This window comes from Euprymna scolopes, chromosome 4, assembly GCF_053919585.1.
Source record: "Euprymna scolopes isolate OS-2025 chromosome 4, ASM5391958v1, whole genome shotgun sequence".
Classification (NCBI taxonomy): Eukaryota; Metazoa; Mollusca; class Cephalopoda; order Sepiida; family Sepiolidae; genus Euprymna; species Euprymna scolopes.
In genome coordinates this window covers 167,377,684-167,402,184 of record NC_136485.1, presented here as the reverse complement: position 1 = coordinate 167,402,184, position 24,501 = coordinate 167,377,684, and the positions used below count along the sequence as shown (strand labels likewise).

General features: G+C 34.4%; 1 protein-coding gene across 2 annotated transcripts in view; it reads left to right on the top strand.

Annotated features, from left to right (window-relative positions):
• Positions 1-14,711, top strand: part of LOC145270063 (uncharacterized) — a 40,844-nt gene extending 26,133 nt beyond the window's left edge. For both annotated transcript variants that reach the window (XM_080125668.1, XM_080125674.1), the window contains exon 2: positions 11,671-14,711. In XM_080125668.1, the coding sequence (XP_079981794.1) occupies positions 11,903-14,665 (2,763 nt within the window). In that variant the 5' untranslated portion in view covers positions 11,671-11,902 and the 3' untranslated portion in view covers positions 14,666-14,711. The remainder of the gene's footprint in view (positions 1-11,670) is intronic.
• Positions 14,712-24,501: the final 9,790 nt, after the last annotated feature.

The following is a 24,501-nucleotide window of genomic DNA, read 5'->3' as shown; positions in this document are numbered from 1 at the left end:
CAAATTTACTGAATTTCCATTGCTAACGATTACTATATTGTCCAATTGTCTACTGTACACTCTTTAACCCTTATCCTCGAGTGGCCTCTTGGTCTTGATAAGTGGTGATGCCTATGTAAGAAAAAAAAGAAAGCTTAATCAAAAGACCAGGAAACTCATGACCATGCACAAAACACTACACCCAAATTATGATGTTGACAGACTGTACATGATAAGGAAAGACGGTGGGAGAAGACTGGTCTGCATAGAAAACTGTGAATGACACAAAAAAAGAACTAGAAAACAGTGGCGGCTCGTGCATGGAGCTGTGGGACTGCAGCACCCCCAAATTATTTCTACACAATATTAATGATAAAATTAAAAATAATACGTTTGTTTATTATTATTATTATTATTATTATTATTATTATTATTATTATTATTTTATTTTTTTCTATGTGTACATTATAAAATCATTAACTTTAATGTCGGTATCTCCAAATTCATATAATAACAAAAATAAAACTTCCTTGGAGCTGTGAAATTCACAGTTACACTTTCTTAATGAAATTCTCTTGTACGCATGCGCAGATTAGACGCTTTAGACAGCCGATGAAAGCCTCTTGAGGAACTGTCGCTTGGCGCAGCTCCGTGTCGTGAAATCCATTGTTTGCTTAGAGTGTGCGCCTGTGTAGATATGATAACATTGTTATTGAAAAAAAAAAGAAAGGAGCTTTACTTATATTTTTTTAAATTATTATTAAAATCTGCACATAACGTGTTCTTGTACATAAAATATTATGCTATTTTTTTTTAAATACGCACACTTTTAGCGTTGCGATTTAAGTCAGTAGCAGACGGAAATATATAATATGCAGAAACTGTTTATTTTTATTTATTAAAAGTATTCGGGAATTTAGCAGTGAAGCTAACACGCGGCCAATGGTAAAAACCAAATATACAATAAATAAATCTTACCATAAAAATAGTTACTTTTCCATCTACCTGCCTTTTTGTTTGTTTCTTTAAAGTAGTTTTAAATGCTATTTATTTTGCAACAACTAAACTTTACAAAAAAAACTGTTTACATTTTTTCCTAGAAGCAAAAAAGCGAAGAAACAGTTTATGTTGAAAATACATTTTAGTTAGAAATCTTTTTAACTTGTATGTTTTAGATATAAAAAAAATTAGCATTTATTTGCCTCCAACAAGGACAATGTTAGAAGTTTTACACTTTGAAAAATGGATTTTTTACACAAGATTTTTTAATTAAAATGTGTTTGTAAGTAAAAAAAACACACAGTTTTTTTTAATAATTATGCATTTTTGAACTTTACATTGGATTTGTTAGTAGATGGGTCAGATAATACGTATTAAAAAAAGTAATTAGAAATCCTTCTGGACTGAGACAATTTAAATTTTTTGTTTTTTGGGGAAGAAAGCTACATTAAAATTCGATGTTTTATAATGGTTATATATGACATCCTATTTTCTTATAATAAATCTCCACTTTATGTCGATCTTTACCGGCATGGGAAGGTCAGTAAATAGCCAAGTTTGTTCTTTTTATATAAAAAGCAAGTTGTTAAAAGATTTGTAAATAAAATTTTGTATCTTTAAATATTTTTGTTTGTTTGCTCACTATATAAAAATGTAAACTTTTTTATTTTGCATTTTATTTACAAATACGTTTTGTTATAAATACATCTTCAAATAAATTTTGTAAATAAAACTGTTATTAAATAAAACGCTATTTTCAAATAATAAACTCCTAAATTAACCCTCGTATGGAGGCAGGTAAATTTCAAAGTTTTTTCTTTTTTGTTTTTATAAAAAATAAGTTATTTTTAAAAATGTTTTTCGTTTGTTTGCAAAAAAAAAAACAAAAAAAAAACGCAAACTTTTATTTAATCTGAAAAGTTTAAAAGGAATAAATATATATATTATTTTTATTCTGTAAAGTGTACATAATTTAAAAAAATCTTTTTAATAAAAAAGTTTTTACGTATTATCCATTTCTGATTGATCATTTGTCTTTGTTATATATTTGAATATTTATTTGAATGTTTGTTTATTATTTGATTAAATATTTATTTATATATTCAAATTCCTTTACACGATATTAAAAAAATACGTAAAATGTTTGAAGCAGCACCCCCACTAATCTCAGGCATGAGCCGCCACTGCTAGAAAAATATATAATGCAAAATGCTGAAAGGATAATTATGGCAGCGAGAGACACTGAAAAATTCGAGAAAACAGAAAACAGAGAGAAAAATGACAAAACAAGAAATAGGAAGAGAAACAACTACACGGAAGATTCATAAGAATGACAAAAGATGAGAATAACGAAAACACTTGGACATGGATGCAAAACGGACATGTACACTGAGAAACTGAATCCCTAATAACCGCAGTACAAGATAGCTCAATAGTGCAGTTTGGAGCTCTCCGTGGTCACATACCCTGTGCCAGTTCCCATACAGCATTTTCTTGGGGAGCCTTAAATTATTATCCTGTGGACGTGTCCCACCCAGTGGAGGTGGTGGTAAATGATGGTAGTCTCTATGCTGGTCACTGAAGCCTGTTCCAGGACAACATTGGTGGTGCGGCTCTCTCAGGGAATTTTTTAAATCTGCCTTAGTTTGGTTTGCTGGAAGCGTTCCAGATTTTTCATATCGCTTCTATACAGCATCCATGTCTCACATGCATACAGGAGTGTGGAGAGGACTACTACCCTAAACACCATTATTTTGGTGGCCATCCTTTGTGCGTAGTTGTTGAAAATGCGTCAGTTGAGTCGTCCAAAGGCGGAGTGGGCTGCCCTGATCCTGTTCTCCACGTCCTTCTTGCGTGTGGAAGCAGATGTGAGGATGCTCTCTCAGTAGGCGAACTGGTTCACTTTTTCTAGTCGTTGGTCGTTCATTGTAGTGGTAAAGTTTGGGAATATCAGTCTTGGTTGGTTGTTGGACGAGAATCTTAGTCTTGTCCATGTTTACCTGCATCCCAAAGTGTTCATAGGCAGAGTTACATACAATGACTGCAGGATCTCTGCCATCTGACCTAAGGTGGCATTTTCATCAGCATACTGCAGTTCTTACACTGCATGCAAGTTTGTCTTCATTCTGGTGTGGAGTCGAGCGAGGTTGAAAACGCCTCTATCCATATGGAATCGTAGGTCAATCTAGGGTGTTTCTAAGGGATCTCATGGAGCATTGCTGCCATGTAGAGCGAGAGGCACATGGCGGGCAGAACTCAATCCTGCTTCAGGCCGATATTGATGGGGAATAGGCCTGAGGGAGAGTTCCGATGACAAACTCTCCCAATCATTCAATCATGGAAGGCACGCATCAGTTTGACGAAGTCTGGTGGACAACCATACCTTGCAAGGACAGCCCACATGGCATGTCATGGCACTTTGTCAAAGGCCTTTTGCAGATCTTAGAAAATGAACATGATGAGCTGTTGTTGTTCAAGGCTCTTCTCTTGCAGTTGTTGTATGCAGAAGATCATATCTATAGTTCCATGAGAGGGTCGAAAGCCACACTGGGACTCTGGTAGGACATCTTCTGTGAGGATGAGGAAGCAGTCAAGGAGAATCCGGGTGAAAATCTCACTGGCAATGCTCAGTTGTTGCATCCTAAAGATGGTCATAATGATAGCATCGCGGAAGTCACTGGGGACAGTCTTGGTTTCCCATATTTTCAATATGAGAAGCATCAAGTGGTTCCTCGGCTTGTGGCCACTGTGAGTGAGGAGTTCTAGCGGGATGTTGTCTGGTCCTGGGGCTTTGTCAGGCTTCATGCACTTCAGGGCCTTGTTGAAGTCCTAGACAGATGGCGGTAGTATCACCCAGTGACGGATGGGATGCTCCGGAGTCATTCTCAGGAGATCATCTGGAGTGCTGGTGTGGTGATTGAGGAGGTTCTCAAAGTGAAGATACTCTCGCTGTCTATGATGGTTGTGGCCTCATCCGTGTCCTTTAGGCTGCCTACTGATGATTGTGTGAGGCCAAATATCTCTTTTGTTGCTGCATAAAAGCTGCACAGGTCACGTTGATTAGCAAACCTCTGTATCTGCAGCTTTTTTTGCCACCAGGTGTTCTGGAATTCATAGATCCCTCTTTGGCAATCTGCTACAACTAACTTATGAGCATGTTTGTTAGCAGCTGTAGGTTGGTTATCCAATGAAAAAGTGCTTGTCGTTCGGCTTCAATGATAAGAGAGATTGTAGTGTCATTCTCATCAAACCAGTGCTGCTGTTTCTTGGTGGTGTAGCCCAGTGTCTCCTCTGTGGCATGGGTCATGGCATCTCTGAGGGTAATCCAATGGTGCTTTACCTTGGCCTAACCCTCAGGACTTGTGAGGTGCCGTTTGCAGGCTTCCCTGAATTTCTGTGCCAGCTTGCTACAGTCAAAGTATTGGTGTCAGGTATCTTTCTGGGTAGTGGAAGGGTCATCACAGAGAGTCAGGAGATCAGGAGTCTGTGGTTTGTCCAGCAGTCATCCACGCCAAGTATGGATCGGGTGATGCAGATGTCTTCTAGGTCTCTGGCTCTGGTCAGGACATAGTCCAGAATATACCAGTGTTTAGACCGGGGGGTTCTCCATCTGGTCTTCATCATTTTGGTAACTACTAGAAGATGGTGTTCGTTATCACAAGTTGATGTTCCACACACAGACCCAATAAGTGTTGGCTATTGGCATTGCAGTTTCCAATGCCATAGCGGCCAAGGATTCTCTCCCACAGGCAATGGTTCTGCCTACTCGAGCATTAAAGACGCCCAGGACAGCTAGCTTGTCATTGGCAGGCATCGCCTGAATGGTGCTGTCAAGCTGGGTATAAAAGGCAGCTTTGTCTTCATCAGAAGAGGTCAGAGTTGGGGCATAGACAGAGATCAGTGTGAAATTTCTGTTCTGTTTGATCAGGATGCTGACAACCATCAGGTATTCACTAATGGCCCTGGGAGTGAGGTTGTCCTGCTGCACCAGCTAGGAATGAAGAGCAAAACCGACACCATGGATGCACAACTCCTCTGAGGCTTTGCCTTTCCAGAAGATGGTGTAGCCCATTCCAGCTTCCCTCATGTTGCCTTCTTCGTGTAGTATTGTCTCACCAAGAGCCGCCACATCAATGTTGAAGCGGGAAAGTTCCTTGCAGACAAGGGCTGTACATCATTTGGGGCAACTGGTGTTTGCCACATCTTGAAGGGTCGGGATGTTCCATGCACCTAATGTTATCTTTCTTTTGTTTCGATCGCATTCATGGGATGTCTGCCAACTGCAGTAAGCTGACCAGATGGGTTTGCCATGTCCGATGTTTACCCCACCTTTTCTAGGGGCCTCCCCATGTGGAGTGGACTGTGGTGGTCCTCAATAGACCAGCCCAGTCACGGGTCTAGCTGCCGAACTCTGGTGTCACAGTACTTTTACCAGGGAGCAACCATCTTTGACCCATCGCTTGAGTGTAGCCGTGAGCTAAGGGCTTTCATCTACCTAGGCCTTCCCCCTTCATCCATGGTGCTGTCACTTCAGGACTTTTTTTTTTTTTAATAAAGATGAAGAGAGGTGGTTTTGGGTGGTCGTGACTGCACGACAGCCATGCACACACATTTGGCTCAAAACAGATGAGACAGGTAGCTTAACCAATGCTGGTTACATCGGGTTACCGGCTCCTTAGTTTTAAGGCCCGCCTTGTCATCTGCCTGCCAGGTGCTGCCCTCTTCTGCTGGCGCTAGGAAAGCTCCGCCATTGGGGCCTTGCTTGATTTGATTTTGAAGTTTTCCTTCTCCTAGCCTTTACCTAGAAAGACCATCCCAACAAGGCAGAAGGGGGTTTGGATTTAGAGTTTTCCTTCTCCACATACATACATACATACAAACAGCCAGACAGACAGACAGACACATAGACAGACACACATCTGTACACAAACCTCAGAGGGAGGCTAATAGGTGCTACACCTTGCTCAAGGATGACCTGGAACTGTGCAAGACAGAGGCGTTCATCTCCCTGAGGTATTATACATACCTGCATATTCAAACAATAATAATAATAACAATAATAATAATAATAATAATAATAATAATAAATAAAAAAATAAATATTAATAATAATAATAAAATAATCATAAATAATAATAATAAAATAATAATAATAATAATAATATGGAGTTTGGAATTTCCAAATGTACAGTAGTTAGTCTTAAACGAAGAGGCGAGGATCCATGAAAAGCACCATTTTGCCAAATGGTAAAAGATTAGGAGATCCTAATTCAGAAGGCTACAAGTACCTGGGGGTGTTTGAACTGGATACAATGCTTTGCAATATGGGTGGTTATCATAATTCGATACAGTGCAGCTTTTGTAGGATGGACACAGGAAGAAATGAAAAAGCTGGATAAAGACATACGGAAAGTGTTGGTCAAGTATGGGGCACTTCACCCAAATTCTAATGTATTCAAGCTGTATATCACAAGAAAGAAAGAAGGAAGAGGTTGGTTGCGATTGAAGAATGTGTTGGGAGAAAGCTTAGAAATGTTCACTAGTACTTGGCTAAAAGCCATGAAGTGTTACTCGCAACAGTAGTGAAAGAGGAAGAGCTAGATAAAGAATCATTGGAAGATAAGCAGAAGTACAAGGACAGAATGAAAAAAAAATTTAAGGGGTCAAAACTGGGGTCAAAGTTAAAATAAAATTGACCTCTGTGGTCTCTACCAAATTACTCAGCCAATTTCTGGTCTAAACCATTGGAAATTTTACATATTCAGAGATAGGGCAAGCTTTTTAATCGGTTTGGGTCGAAAATTTGAGCTGCCAAGGGGTCAAAGTTAAAAACATTTGAGCTTTGCGGTGTCTAGCAAACTACTCAGCCTTTGTATAGTACAAGCAAACAAACAAAAAATATTTTTAATAGTTTGCATACGAAAACAGTCTTTATATAAACTTTTTAAATAGTCTTCATTTGAAATTTTATAATATAAAAATAATTTATATAAAAAACAGTCTTTATATAAACTTTTTAAATAGTCTTCATTTGAAATGTTATCATATAAAAGTAGTTTATATAAAACCCATCTTTATTTGCTCTGCTTTTTTTTAATCAAACATCATTAAAAAAAAAAGAGGCGTTGTTGTTCTTTTTTGTTTGTTTGTTTGTTTGTTTGTTTGGTTGGTTGGTTGGTTGGTTGGTTGGTTGGTTGGTTGGTTGTTTTTTTTTTTTTTTTGCGCTTCTACACTATTAGGACGAAATTTCTGAAACCGTATTCATATGAAAACAATGATATCTACGTACTCCTCATATTTTTAAGATGATTATATCCAAAAATTACGAAAATCGATAAGGTAGAAAATTATTTATTAAAGAAAATAAAAAATAGAATTTGATGAAAACGATCGTAAGACACAGTAGAGTTCAAAAGGGAGATCATTTTCCGTTTTGATTTAAACAAGATGGCGGCAATTTTTCGCCTGTTAACACAATTAAAGCTGTTTTGTTTAATAATTCAGTAATATTCAGGTAACTTCAACTGCATAATTTAGAAGCTTTTTTTTTACATGAAGGTCACCACTTATCAAGGCCCAGAAGTCACTCAGGGATAAAAGTTATTGTATGTACAGTAATCAATGGGATAGTATCGTAGTAATAGTTAGTATCGGAGATTTGATAAAGTGTCTTACTTAAGGGGGCGGTTCATCAGGAATTTGTTTATGTTGGACTTGAAGACATCCAAGTCGAAATCAGGAGGGAAACAGGCAGCGGCTGAGAGTTCTACAGGTGTGCAGTTCTAAGAATTGTAACTTATTAGAATTGACAAAAAAATCAGTTGAAATCATTTTTTTTTTTTTTTTAATCTGAAAACTCTATTTATCGACTACAAAATCTCGTCTCAGTTCTGTAAAAGCGCATTTTTTTAATCAAACATAAAAAAGAGGTGCTGTATTTTTTTTTTTAAATCAACCATTATTAAAAAAATATTTTAAAACGAGATTTGTTATAGTTTTTAATCAAACAACATAAAAATTTTTTTTTAAAAACAGGTGTTGTTATTTGGGGAAAACAACTTAAGATGGATTTTTACGGTTTACACCGTTCGTCCAACAAAACCTTTGTCAACACGGGGATGCTTCTTAATTTGTCACAAAACCTGCTGATGTTCTCTTTTTGATTCTTTCTGAAGCAATGTATGAAAAAAGACTTATTTAAAATATTGAAGAAACGTTTGTTTTTAAAATCGAATTAATGGTAACTCCTTGTTCACCTTGCTAAACAAACCCTACAAAATGGATATTTCTTTCTACAAACTGGTATATTCGCATAACCCTCTATATTTACATGATAAACCAGAAAAGCAGTAGCGGCTGCGACAGTGTCAATAATGGTGACGCAGAGAAAAATCCGTTCGTCGACATAACACATGAGCTCACTAGATTCACACGGCAACTCCAAAGCACTTTTTTTTTTCACATACACACATAGCTCGCACATCACTTCAACCAAGAAAACCGCCAGATAAGCTGCACAGCAAAAGAAAAAAACAAAATGTAAAACACAAGCACCGTAGTAAATGCAACTCAGGGAGCATATTAACGCAAATAAATAAATATTACACAAAACATTGCAACAATTCAACACCGACTAGGTTACATTCACAACGTTTTCAGCTTTAAATTGATATAACGCATGCATACATACACCAAACAGACGATTCCCTACAACGCATTAACACACAATAAACAAACACAATTAAAAAAGCAAAATACAAGCTAATTATCAATTTGCCATTTGTCTTCAACTACGTCCGCGCCATCATTATAAAAACACTAGCCGTCGCGACAAAAAGTTAGAGTCACAGCAAATCTACAGCATGGGATAATTATCGGCTCCGTCGGATTTCTTCCCGACGTTAAATCCACTCTCGCGCGCATCATCCTTACGAACTTTGAACACTTTGTTTATTTTTACTTTCTCATTAAGTTTAAGTTTTATGAATAAACGATTGTGAAATCAATCATTTAAAAATTTAAATACATATTGTTTGTCTGGTTCCTGCTCGCCACCATACGCTTATTCATAATATAACACAGCGTTATTTATTTCTGACTGACTGCGAGGCGTGATATGGACGAGTCGTATGAAAATGGTCTACGAAGGTGACACCTTTGCTCCTCTAGGTGTGTCAGAATTTGGGGGAAATTTTGTACACCTTTAAAACAAAATTGCGAATAAAATATACAAAACTCATAATTTCTTTTTTAAAGTGGGTTGTTTCAATTTTTTTCAATTTAAAAATCTATCAAAATTTTCTATTGGTTCAATTTTTAACATATTTTCAGGTTTAATGTGAAATTTTATGCTCTTTCCAATAAACCGAATATAATATTCTAGACAAACGTTTTTTTTAATTCACCCACCCACCCATTTTGAAATGTCTATTAAAAAGAAAATAATTAATTTTCTTACCTAAGGATTATATATCACAAATTGAAGATAAAAGATCAATAAATAAAATAATCTAATTTAAAAAAAAAAAAAAAGAATAGTTATGTGCAAATTTACATGGGAAGTCAAAAGTTTAAAACCTTTTTAAAAAAAAACACGTTGATTTTTTTTTAAGTGAAACCTCATATTTGGAAAATATTGTCCTGTAAAAATTGGACACCTACATCAATTTTTTCTATTTCATTCAATATTGTTTCTTTTTTTATTTCTGAAAAAAAAAATCATTCCATAAAGAAGAAATAAAATATTTTAAATAAAAAAAATCATGTAATTCTTTAAGAGAATTTTTTAAAAATGGAAAATTTGTCGGCTGGTTTGTTTTTAAAAGTAAACTTAGTTATTATACTGATGAAATATGATAATTGTTCAAATACGGTGACCTATAACTGATTAATTTGATTGTTGACAGCAAACACATGTCAGAAATTCAAAGGGGAGATAAGACACATATCAGCACTTCAAATGTTTGTTTCTTTATATAGTTACTACCGAAAAATATATTTGGTCTAATGTGTTGTTTTAACGTTTTTGAAACAATTAATTATGGCAGTTTTCGGCCTTCGTATTTCTCAACTGGAAGAAAGAGAGACAACTCCGTTTGTGAACCTCTCATATGACACTTTAAAATCGCGTTTTTTTATCCTTGCTTAATTTTTTTTTTAATTTAAAATGTACATGGAATATAAAATATAAATATGGACGAATTCTTAACAATGATGAATGGAAACACCCATTGATTATTATCTTTTATAGGTAAGTGATTTTTTGGAATTTATATATATTTTTATATTGGAAGTAAATTAAGTAAGTTAAAATTCGTTGATTTTCTTGAAATCTTTTTTTAAAGAAAATCGATTTTAAAAAATATTGCATATTTTCTGTTAAACCTTTTATTATTTTAAAATTTGGTCTTTGCTCCTTTTATTGAAAAATAAACAGGGTTTAAATCACATTTTTCAAGTAGTTATAAGCTTCAAAAGACAGTGAGTCTAATTATTCAAGATTTTATCATTCATTTTTAATGGCGACATCTAACACTGCTATCGCTCCTCCCGATGTTGTTCGAATTTTCCATTATTATTTACAAATTCACATTAGAACTGGAAGAGTGAGGGTTTTGACTGTCAGATTTTTCTGTTTTTTCCCCCATTCCCTTATTTGGCCTATGGTACATTGTTTTTTAAATAATTTTAATAACTTATGCTTTACTTCCATGGAATAGTCGTTTTGTTTGCATTTTAAAGATCACAAAACAGGGGCAGACAATGCAATTTCAGAACATGTTTCTCATAACAACTAAAAAGTCACACGCATTTCAATAATGACTGTTCAAAACTATCCATAAATACTTAAAGTCTTACATTTTGATAACTTTTTTCATTTTAGAATTTTTAATTTTGTGTAAAAAAAACGTTTAAAAATCTTTTTTGTGCTATTAAAATTTTCTTACTTTGACTCCTGACAAAAAAAAGGATTGGACCTATTGTCCGTTCGTTTGTTCGCGCTTTTCTCAATAACCACGTCTTGATTTGTTTTCATTTTGCACAAACATTAGTCATGGTGAAAGTAAATTTTTGCCAGAATAGATTTTCCGGAATAAATCCAGTTGCCTCCCCAGAGACCACTGTAGGGATAAAATTGCCCCCAAATCGTTCGTCCGTTCATTTGTTCACATTTTTTTTCAATAACCACGCTTTGGATTTGTTTTTAATTTTGCACAAACATTTGTCATGGTGAAAGTAAATTTTTGTCAGAACGGATTTTCCATCCCTTCTAATTTCATTTTATTTTAATTCAATAAGTGTTCAGATAATTGTTGTTTTATTTTGTGTTGTAGACAATTGTTGACATTTTCGGATATGACATCCTTGAATTGTTTCTCCCAGTTCTGAAATTGAATTGTCTCCTCCTATTCTGTAATCTTCAAAATGAGAACAAAAATGTTGTTCTATGGCCATAATGCAGGAGTGCCTTTACTTTTGTAATTTATCAAAAATAAATATTTACTCGTATTTTAAATTTCACGAGAATCAAATGTAACTGCTAGAAATTGCAAAATATAATTTTGTTTGCACACGAACATCTTTAAAAATGAATTCTTGACGTGTTTGTTTTTTAATTTTATTTTATATTTGTACATGAACGTGTATAAAAATTAATTCTTGACATTTTTTTATTTTATTTTAAATTTGCAGAATTTTCATCAAACTTAACAAAGGACAAATTGGATTTTAATGAATCATCATTGTTTTGCTGACTCGAAATATGATAATGTCTTAAAATTCACAGACATAATAAGATAGACGTAAGGCAGACACCTCCCATATTGGTATAGCTTCTCAATCAAATGAAAAAAGAAACACAAAATATTTCATTAAAACCGTGTGAAAATATTGTTGGATAAACGTGAATGTTGTATAAAAAAGGATGGAAAATTACGCAGAAACAAATTATGATAAAAGATTACCGCCAATAGCGAACTTGGCCTCTGATATAAAGGAGAAACCATATTCTTTTGAAGTATTATATTTTTTCTCCCCAGGAAACAACAAAAAACAACATGCAGAAAAAACAAATAATGAGAAACAAAATCCCTGTGAAATATTATGTTCTGCTTCGCCAGAAGTCAACAAGCAACAGCATTCGGAAACAAAAAATATACAGAGACCATATTCTTATGACGTATCGGGTTCATTCCCTTCTGAAAACAACGGTCAACAGCATTCGGAAACAAAGAATGTACAGAGACCATATTCTTATGAAGTATCGGGTTCATTCGCTTCTGAAAACAACGGTCAACAAAATTTAGAAACAAAGAATATAAAGAGACCATATTCTTATGACGTATCGGGTTCATTCTCTTCTGAAAACAACGGTCAACAGCATTCGGAAACAAAGAATATACAGAGACCATATTCTTATGACGTATCGGGTTCATTCCCTTCTGAAAACAACGGTCAACAAAATTTGGAAACAAAGAATATAAAGAGACCATATTCTTATGACGTATCGGGTTCATTCCCGTCTGAAAACAGCGGTCAACAAAATTTGGAAACAAAGAATATAAAGAGACCATATTCTTATGAAGTATCGGGTTCATTCCCGTCTGAAAACAACGGTCAACAAAATTTGGAAACAAAGAATATAAAGAGACCATATTCTTATGACGTATCGGGTTCATTCCCTTCTGAAAACAACGGTCAACAAAATTTGGAAACAAAGAATATAAAGAGACCATATTCTTATGACGTATCGGGTTCATTCCCTTCTGAAAACAACGGTCAACAAAATTTGGAAACAAAAAATATAAAGAGACCATATTCTTATGACGTATCGGGTTCATTCCCTTCTGAAAACAACGGTCAACAAAATTTGGAAACAAAGAATATAAAGGGGCCATATTCTTATGAAGTATTGGGTTCATTCTCTTCTGACAACTACGGTCACCAAAATTTGGAAACAAAGAATATAAAGGGACCATATTCTTATGAAGTATTAGGTTCATTCCCGTCTGAAATCAACGGGCAACAAAATTCAGAAGCAAAAAATAAAGAGAAGTCATATTCTTATGAAGTATTGGGTTCATTTTCTTCTGAAAACAACAGGCAACAACATTCGGAAACAAAGACCCAGGGGAGACCATACTCTTATGAAGTCTTGGGTTCATTCCCTTCTAAAAATAACGGGCAACAACATTTGGAAGCAAAAAATATAGAGATGCCATATTCTTATGAAGTACTGGGTTCATTGCCTTCTGAAAACAACGGAAAACAACATTCAGGAACAACAAATAAAGAGAGACCATATTCTTATGATGTATTGGGTTCATTCCCTCCAAATAAAAATGGGTCACAACATTTCGAAACAAAAAATATAGAGAGACCATATTCTTATGAAGTATTGGGATCATTCCCTTTACAAACCAATGGGCCACAACATTCAGAAACAAAAAATATAGATAAACCATATTCTTATGATGTATTGGGCTCATTTACTCTAAAAAACAATGGACCACAACATTCAGAAACAAAAAATAAGGAGATGACATATCCTTATGAAGTATTGGGTTCATACCCTCTAAACAACAATGGGCCACAACATTCAGAAACAAAAAATATAGAGAAACCATATTCTTATGATGTATTGGGTTCATTCCCTTCACAAACCAATGGGCAACAACATTCTGAAACAAGAAATAACGAGAGACCATATTCTTATGAAGTATTGGGTTCATACCCTCTAAAAAACAATGGGCCACAAAATTCCGAAACAAAAAATAAAGAGAGACCATATTCTTATCAAGTATTGGGGTCATTCCCTTCCGTACACAGCGGGCAACAACATTCAGAAACAAAGAATAAGGAGAAGCCGTATTCTTGTGAATTACCATATTTTTTCTCCCCGGTAAACAACAGACAACAGCATACAGAAACAACGAATAAAGAGCGACCATATTCTAATGAAATATCGGCTTTAATACCTTCACAAAATATCAACCAACAACATGCAGAAACAAAGAATATGGAGAAGCCATATTCTTGTGAAATACCATACTTTTTCTCCCCAGCAAACAATAAACAAGAGTATTCTGACACAAAAAATAAAGAGACACCATATTCTTATGAAGCATCGGGTTCATTTCCTCCAAAAAACAGCGGGCAACAACATTCAAATACAAAAACATATTCTTCTGAACTATCATGTGATGTCTCCCCAGAACGGCACAAGCAGCAACCTACAGAAACAAAGAATAAAGAGAAACCGTATTTTTGTGAAGTGTGTTGCTCTACTTTTTCTCGCAAATCCGAGCTATTACGTCACATGCGAACGCACACTGGCGAGAAACCATTTGCATGCAAAGTTTGTGGTTCATCTTTTTCAAGAAACTCAACTTTATTGATGCACGAACGAATACACACGGGTGAAAAGCCATATTCATGTGACGTGTGCAAATCTTGCTTCACACGGAAACACAACATGGTGTTGCACATGCGCACACACACAGGTGAGAAACCATATACATGTAAAATTTGCGGCTCTTCGTTTCGACGCAAACAACACATGTTATTACACATTAGAACTCACACTGGAGAGAAACCATATTCTTGTGAAGTATGTGGCGCTTCTTTTACCCAGAAACCAAACATGTTGCGTCATAAGAAAATTCACGCTGAAGAGACACCTTATTGAAATCACTTCTTGTAAATGATAAATAAATGTATTTGTATCAATTGTTTTTCTTGTTTAACCTCGACATTTGTGATTTATTTCATCAGTATTTCTATTTCTGTTCATAAAACATCATAAACGTTTACTTGAAAATGAGTAGTCCCCAGAAGTTTTTGATCCTCTGGAAGGATTTGACCTAGCAATTCACGCCCGTTCAAATTTCAAGGGCTTTTTTTCGGAATATATAATATATATTCTTTTTTTTATTGTTAAGATCTACGCTGCTTTATTTCATAAAAAGAAACAATAAAAATAAATTCTTGCGGGTTTAGTATTTTAAAGTTATACTTTAGTAAAATGAAACCAAACATGTTGCGTCATAAAAAAACGCCAAAGAGACATCTTATTGAAATCACTTCTAGTAAATGATAAATAAATGTATTTGTATTAATTATTTTTCATGTTCAACCTCGAATTATTTCGTCAGCACTTTTAGTTTAGGTTATAAATCGTCATAAACATTCATTCGAAAATGAGTAGTCCTCGGAAATTGTTATCATCAAAATCACATTTTTTTTCTTTGGTAATGTATTTTTTGTATGTGTGAGAATATTGAATAAACATTCACGGGCAACATGAACTGAAACAAAAACATTGGAGACATTGCAAAGGTTGCTGCAAGGAAGATGGGTTCCCTCTATTGTGCTAGAAGATTACTCATATCCGAGAGTTTCCTGCACCTATATAAAGCCACTATTCACTCATGAATGGGGTATTGTTGGCACATCTGGACTGGTGCATCTACCACATGTCTGTCATTCTTGGATAAGGTAAAAAAAAAGAGTCTTCAATCTAATAAGTCCTGCTTTGTCAACTAAGCTCCAACCTCTGTCCCATCGCCACTATGTTGCATCTCTGTGCTTGTTTTACAAATATTTTAATGGAATGTGTTCTGATGAACTCGTTGCACTTGTGCCCCCTTGATGTACATATCCCGGACAAACCCGCTTAGCAACAAAATCATACTTCTTCACTGTTAAGGTTCCTAAATGCTAGAAAGCTTTCTACTCTAATAGTTTCTTCCCTTAAAGGCTTTGTAATTTCTGTTCTGTCACTTGCTTCCCTGACTGTACTAACATGCAGAAGTTTAAATGTAACGTAAACCAACATCTTTTTAATCTTTCCTGGGCATGATCTCAAATAGTAGCTCCTTACATATAAGTGGCGATATGCATTGTTAGGGGTGAATGTGAGTAAAAAAAATAATTCTTAATTTAATGATAATATTGTTAGTTCGCAAAATTAAGTTTTTTTTCAAGGTATGTAGATTTCATTAACGCGAATTTTAAAGTTTTGTTTTCGTAATATATAAGAAATATGTTTTTCTTATGTTATTAATTGTTAATATCTAAAATGCTTTATTTAAAAAAATAAATTCACGTGGTTTTAGTATTTAAAAATATAACTTTATTAAAATGTTTTTGGGTTACACAAAATAAAGCATTTTCTTTAAGAATAAAAGATATAATTATGAATGAATTATATTTTTGGTTGTTAATTAATAAATGCTGAAAAGCACAATAAAATAGTTTCATTTCCTGAATTTTAGTACATTTTTAAGTGAAGAGAGCTATCAAAATGTTTTTACATTTTTGCAATCAGTCATTTTTCACAATAACTACATGCGATGGTTAAGATTAACTGGAATAAAAGATGTTTCACATCTTGTCAAGTGCTGCTAGAATAAGTGATACCTTAAAAAACTAAATATGCATTTTCAATATCACGAAGGCAATTTTATCAGGACGGGAAAAAGCATGTAAAATAAGAAATCTTTTAGGATAAATTAAATCGCATAAGTATATTTAGTTACCCCCCCCCCCAAAAAAAAATATAGTGAAAAAAAAATATATATACACACACGCACACACACATATATCCATTAACAAACTGTTTCACTGTATCACACCCTTTCAGTGCAGCTCGACAAGCAGATGCATCAAACCAAGATCAAAACTCAACATAGAGCTGGCAGTCAGCACTTCCAACCCCTACACTCTCGTCTGGCATTTGCTGCATTTAAGTGAAATGTCAGCTTAAACTCATTATAAATGTTGTCAAATGCCGGAGAGCTCAAATTATTTTTATCCAATGAGCAATGCTATTAGTTAGTTGCAATGAACAATTTACTTACATGAGTTCTACACCAGAGAAAGGAGAACAGACGAAATTTTTCATTGTATCACAGCTCTTCAGTGGGTCTAGACAAGAAGCTCTCTCAAGCCAGGATAAGAACTCGAGCGTTCTCTCAGTCGATATATGTCTGTGTGTCAGTATCTGGCTGTCTGTGTACATTTCCCTACACAATAACTCTGTCAATTTTCAGTCTACAGGCTCGAAATTTGACATAAGGGCTACTGAAAGTTGGGAAAATCTTTTAATCGGTTTTCGGCCAGAAATTTGGCTGTCAAGGGGGCAAAGTTCAACGATTTGACCTTTGAAAACTTTACCAAATTCCTCTGCCAATTTTACGTCTAAATACTTGAAATTTTAGATGTAGGTTACTTGGAAATGCATCAAACCTTTTAATTTGATTTGAACCCAAAACAATAAATGTTAGGGAGTCAAAATACGTGTCAAAGTTTAAAAAAAAGTTTGATCTCTCAGCCAATTTTTGGTCCAAACATTTGAAATTTTGCATAAAGTGTATTCAGACATACATAGAGAAAGCTTTTTAATCGGTTTTTGGCCGAATTTTTCGCTACCAAGGGGTCAAAGTTCAAAAGATTTGACCTTTGCAGTCTCTAGCAAACTTTTCGGTCAATTTTGGGTCTAAACATTTGAAATTTTACATAATAGAGTATTCAGACATGCAGCAAGCTTTTTAATCAGTTTTGGACGTAAATTTTGGCTGCCAAGAAGTCAAAATTGAAAGAACTGACCTTTGCAGACTCTACCAAACTCCTCCGCAAATTTTAGGTCTAAACACTTGACATTCATTTTAGATGTAGTTTAACTGGACATGAGTCAAACTTTTTAATACATATATATATACTAGCAGTTCAGCCTGGCTTTGCTCGGGCCTTTTGTACTGTTCATAACTTTCCCTATGTGTAAATAGCCTTTTATGTAAAATTTCAAATGTTTAGACCAAAAATTGTCTGAGTAATTTTGTAGAGACCGCAGAGGTAATTTTTTTTTTAAAATTGACCTCAATTTTGACTCCTTAATATTTATTGTCTTGGTTTCAAATCAAAATAAAATGTTTGACCCATGTCCAAGTTACCTACATTCAAAATTTCAAGTGTTTAGATCAAAAATTGGGGGAGAACTTTGGTAGAATCTGCTACTGACAACTCTTTCAACTTTGACGTTTTGGCAGCGAGATTTTCGACCCAAAACTGATTAAAATGCTTGCATCATGTCTGAATACACTTTATCTAAAATTTCAAATGTTTAGACCAAAAATTGGGTAAGTAGTTTACTAAAAATCGCAAAGGTGAAATTTTTAAACTTTGACCCCTTGACAGCTAAAATTTTCGACCCAAACCGATTAAAAAGCTTGCCCTATCTCTGAATACACTTTATGTAAAACTTCAAATGTTTAGACCAAAAGTTGGTTGAGTAATTTAGAAGAGACTGCAGAGACTTTTTAACTTTGACCCCAATTTTGACCCCTTAACATTTATTATTTTGGGTAGATATCAAATTGAAAAGTTTGATCCATGTCAAAGTAACCTACAGTTAAAATTTCAAGTGGTTAGACGCAAAATTGGCGAAGGAGTTTGGTAGAGTTTTCAAAGGTTAAATCGTTGACTTTTGACCCCTTGACAGCCAAATTTTGGGGCAAAAACCGATTTAAAAGTTTTTCCCAAATCTTAATACTCCTTATGTCAAATTTCGAGTCTGTAGACTGAAAATTGAGAGAGTAGTTTGGTTGTGAAATGTACACACACAGACACACACACATACACGATTTGATTTATATATATATATATATATATATATGTATATATATATATATATATATATATATATATATATAAGCTGAACGTCTGTGTGTGTGTGTGTGTGTGTGTGTGTGTGTGTGTGTGTGTGTGTGTGGTCACGAATAGGCTCCTATATGGTTGACTATTTTAAAAAAAACTGATTACATATAATGATAGAAAATGTATCGAGACACAGGAATGGGTATGTTTGATCTGGAAGAACGGGGGTTCATTAAAATTGTGGGGTCTGCGTACGCGCCTGGTCCACAAAGTATGAAAAAAAAAATTTTTAAATTAAAAAGAAAACGTTTACAAGTGTTTTTGATATAGATGTACATAAGAATACTTTGATAAGTATGTTTTAACTTAAATAGGGATGGTATAATAAAATTGTGGTGTCTGCGTTCGCTCCTGGCCTTCATAGAATGGAAATAGGCACAAACTTTAATAAAGACTTTTCATATCTATCTGCGTAAGTATACTTTAATAATTATGTTTCAGTTTGAACAAATATGGTATAATAAAATTATGAGGTGTTCGTTCGCGCCTGACCTCCATAGAATGGAAATATGCCACAAAGTTTAACAAGGAATAAAATTTTCATTGTAAGGGAGACAACTATTTATATTCTTTAACCGAACATATGAATTATTCCTCTTGCTATTTTCATTTTCTTGTTTTTTTATTTTGTTTTGTTTTTGTTTTTGCGGGGGGGGGGGTACCCGTTTATTAAATAATTTGTAATATTAAAGGAAAATAGCATTTTTAGAAATGAAAATATTTCTTAGCTTAGTTGAAATTAAAAATCAACTAAAAAAGCACAATATTATTCTGAAGGAAAAGAATCAACTTGAGCAAGAACTTAAAGATGTCAATGACAAACGTGAGTCAGTTTCACAGTGGGAGGCACAGATATCAGAAATTATAAAATGGTAAGGATAAAATTCAAATTTGTTTCATTTTTTGTTGTTTTTTTTTCCTTATATTTTCATTTTTTTTTTTCCACATTTATTTTTCATTTGTTCATTTTTTCATTGTTTGTTTTGTTTTTCATTTTTTTTTTAAAATATTTTCTTTTCCATTTTTATTTTTCATTTTTTTCATTATTTCCAAAACTTTTTCCATTTTTTTCTTTTTCAATATTGATTTTGCTTGTGGATCATTAATATTGAATTTTCAATTTTGAATAGATTATAACTTGATTTATTATCAATTTGCAGGACCATATAATAGATAAAAGAAACATGTCACTTTTAGATTGACAATTTGTACAAAATTCTTACTTTTAAACAATTTTGAAAATATAAAATTTTGGACATTTTGCAGTGAAGTTAACAGAACCCAAAAAAACAAAAAAAAAACAAAAACAAATATGCAACCAATTACAAAAGGCAAGATAATTTACTGTTCTGCTTAACTGGATAAATGTATTTTTAATTTATTTAAGTGTTTCTTACTGAATTAAAAAATGTCCCAAACACCACATTAGAATGAAAAAAAATAAAAAAATCAAGATATCAACAGGTGACTGTGAGGCTATCAAAATAGCTAAAAAATTAAAAATTTGACAAATACAGTTAATATCCAGTGATAGCATTTTAGCAAGGTAGGAAAATTAGGCAACTTCAGAATAAATATCTATTGAAAGTCATTAACCGTTGTCCTCAAGTGGCCTCTAGGCCTTGATAAATGGTTAATGGAACAAGAGCACTCTACCTCCGTGACGTAAATAAAGGGTTCCGTCCAAATTCCCGAGTTCGACAGAAACATTCCCGAGTTCAACAAGATACACCTGAAGAAGGTTGGAGGTTATATCGACCGAAACGTTAAAATCACACTCAAGATGAGAACAGTAGTCCGATGAATAATAATACAAAGTTGATTATATATATATATATATATATATATATATATATATATATATATATATATATATATATATATATATATATATACTTTAGAATAAAATTATCTAACAATCAACTGGTATGGAAACCTGTGATTATAGGTCTTACAAAATATTATTGGCAGTAATATTCTATAAGGACTATCCTATCTAAATAAAGATTACTCGATATACAAGATAGAGCAAATAAATCAAATTTTAGTCATGCAGTAGAGTTAAGGATTTGTGATGTGAAGTGGTTGAATTTCGGATCAAGGGATTTTAATTGTTCTTTGTGGGACGGGGAATACATTTGAAATATTATAACTCCTTGTCCTATTGGATTTCGATGTCTACCATCTCTTCAGATGTGAATTTCTATATCCTTTTTATTACCTTCCCTTACTCTATGATATTTAAATACTTAAAAAAAACTTTTAATTGTGATTTTCCATGTCTCACTGACTTTAGCAAATAAGGTGTAAATCATAATTATTTGCTATTTTCTCCTCTGAAGAGCTGGTAGACATCAAAATACTATAGGACAGGGGTTTACATTGCGAGTGAAACAGTCGCATTTGCGAGTGATTTTTCAAAGTGGCGACTAGAAATAATGGAACGCTTATCTTTTGGTGATTGTCTTTCTTTCACTGACAATCTTCCAAAGCTCACTACTGAGTGAAAAATATCTTTTCAACTTTTTTTTTTTAATAAAATGAACAAAGTTAAATTATTTAAACAATAAAAGTTTAATAATATATTCCCCCTTTTTTTTTGTAAACGAAGGTTGTTTAAAAAAACATCTAAAGAAATTAGAATGTTTATACCTTCAAGTATAAACACGAAATTTGTTGTATATTTAGAATTACACTTATTAAAAAAATAAAGAAAAAACGTTATTACGTATATTATTGTCACAGAACGAAAATGTCATATTCCAAAAATCACGTGGGGTTCGCTAGTAATTTTTCTATTTGGCTAGTAAACGAAAATATTTAGTTGTCAAAGGTCAACTAAAGATAAATTTGTCCATAGAGCCCTGTAGGATAACGAGTTGTAGTGTTTCAAATGTATTCTTCGTCTTGCATGGAGTGGTTGAAATCTTTTGATTTGAAATTTAACTATTTCACGTCATAGATTTTTAGTTTTATTGAGTGACTAAAATTTGATATATAATTATATGAAGAATGTTTTGAAGTTTAAATCCATGTAGTAATAGGTTGTAATAATGAAAACAAGATCTAAAACTTTTTTCTTGTTGAGCGATAAAAAACCAAACCAAAAATATAACTTCATGAAAAATAAATAAGCACTTCTAATCCCATAAGACATAGGGATCGATGTTTTGCACCTAATTATAAATTCATGATCACAAAAGAAAGAACAAAACCTGTTTAAGACAAAACAATAAAAAAGATTTATTAAATATAGGAAATAGACTGACCAAGAAGAAGTAAGCTTCATTGATGTTTGGTATGCCAAAGTTATCCAGTGAGTTGTCAGCTTCTCTGGCGAGAGTTAATAAACTGTTGTGTCCATTGGACAGTGACGAGGGAGTAGATAGATCTGTCTTGTTTTCATGTTGAGTTCTCTTTGACGAGTCGTCTCTACCAAACCACTGGATATAGCTTGTAATTAACTGTTACTATAATTGTAACTGAAATCTACAGTGATATTCGCTGCGGCACTAGGACTTTTTCTGAATAGATACAATGTTTTATCCCCAACCTAAATGACTGCCTAAAAATATGAATTCCGAATCACGAAATAATTGGTTCTCTTTACCTCCAAGATGACTGTATATGTCTAACCTGCATGCAAAATAGAGGGAAAGAAAGGAAGACTTTATTTTCTCCCAAGCTAAAACAATACTGTAAACTCTAAATCCAAATGAAACTTTACTGTATTTGAAAATAGTAAATAACCCTGACCCTTGAAAGCTAACAATCTACCCCCTCTAGCTGCTACTAAAACCCTACATTATACATACGCCTTAGTAGTGAAATCCCTAACCTCCAGCTCCTAACTTTCACATACTAACCGCCTAACAGTCTTCACTAAACATTTATACATTTCTACACCTGACATACATTAGAGTTCATTCCTATCCAGTTAGGTACTTACCAGCCAAAGTATACACTCGGATACAAAGCGATCTTCATTACATGGCAATTGCCTCTTCCTAGATGGTTTTGCAACAAACAATACTAAACCAAATCCGATACTCCCTGTCACACAAAACTCTCTATGACTCTTAAATGAAAACTGAAATTATCTCCCCCTCAATAGTAGTAATACTGACACAACTTCTATTTGCACCTACTGAAAACTTGCCCAAAATATCTATTTACTTAATTATGCATACGAAATACACCATAACTTAAAATGTACCTCCAGTTACACCCTGAGTGTACTGCACCTGCACCTTAACCTTCGTAAACCTAAATATACAGTGACTGGGCTAAATTTCTTAGCTCAATTCCTAATACATACTCAAACTATAACGTTATCCTGAACCTAAACTAACATAAAGTTTAAAAAAAAAAAAAAAAAAAAAACCTCAGGTAAGAGTCCTAATCCGCACTAACGCTTTTCTAACAAGCCTCCCCACAAAACCGCTTCTACTGCATGCCCCTAAATCACTTTGAGGAGTGTAACTATTCATTAGATATATAACCTCTACAAACTAACCCTATAACATAAACTAACCACGCGGGGTCGCAGAAATACCTGGAGTAGGACCCAGGCGCAGAGCAAACCCTCTCAGGGCTGATGGACCCAGTAGATCTTCCCAGATCATCCGTCTAGGAGAAGGAAAACTCTGAAACTAAACCAAAGGGGAGGGAGGCCTCTCTAGTCTTGGACGACAACCTTCCTAGAGCTGGTGACTCAAATAAATTACCGGTCTGCAAACCTAAACTGCTTAAGGAGTAGATAGGCTCTGTCTATCGCCGGCTTCCTTCTTTGCCTATTAGTAAGGCGCAGAGACACTATCACAAGTGAATTGATAAAACACTTAGTGGTAGATCTTGTTTCTTGTCTAGGGCATTGAATGCCGTTCCCCCACTCCCGAAACATCCCACCCCTCATAACTGGGCATTTGGGAGTGTTTGAGTACCACGCATGCCTGTGCAATTAGATTGGGGTGATCTTCTTCTGAAGAACAACAAGCATCACTTCTAGATCTGTTTCTGACGACAGTTCCCGAGGATTGTACAAAAAATGCTGACAGCCCACTCAGGAACGCTGATCATGCAGTGATAATGGTATAAATTGCCCTAAATTCTAGAGCCAAAACTGAAGAGCCAGTGCTCAAAACAACGAGATATTATAAAAAGGCTGACTGGGAAGCCATCAGAGATCTTATCAGAGATGCCCCATGGGGGAATATTTTTTCTCTTCCTGCTGAACAGTGCGCAAATGAGACCACTGAATGGTTCAAAACAGCAATGGAAGCACATGTTCCCATGCGGAAATTTTATAGCAAGCCCCACTCTCCCCAATGGTTTACTTCTAATTACAAAACTGCCATTGCTCAAAGGCAGCATGCATACCGCAGATTTAATCGACATAAGTCCAGTTTAAACAAACAGAAGTATATAGAAGCTAGAAGTAACGTTAAGAAAGAAATAGCGACAGCTAAGAGTGAATTTATTGAAACCACTAAAAAACGCATCAAAGCACAAAAATTAGGAACTCGTGACTTCTGGAAAATCTACAGCAGTGTAGTAAATAATGGGCAATCAACAATTCCCCCGCTAACCAACAATAACGAGGTTGTTTGGTCAGCAATCGACAAGGCTAATATGCTTGCCAGCCGGTTTGCCTCAAACTCCACACTGGATCCTACCAACCACCCCCTGCCTGACTTTCCTTTGCGGACAGACGCCACGCTAGACGATCTGAAAATCACTCCTGCTCAGGTACACGCTATCATAAAAAACCTTGACACTTCAAAAGCATGTGGACCTGATCTCATCCCG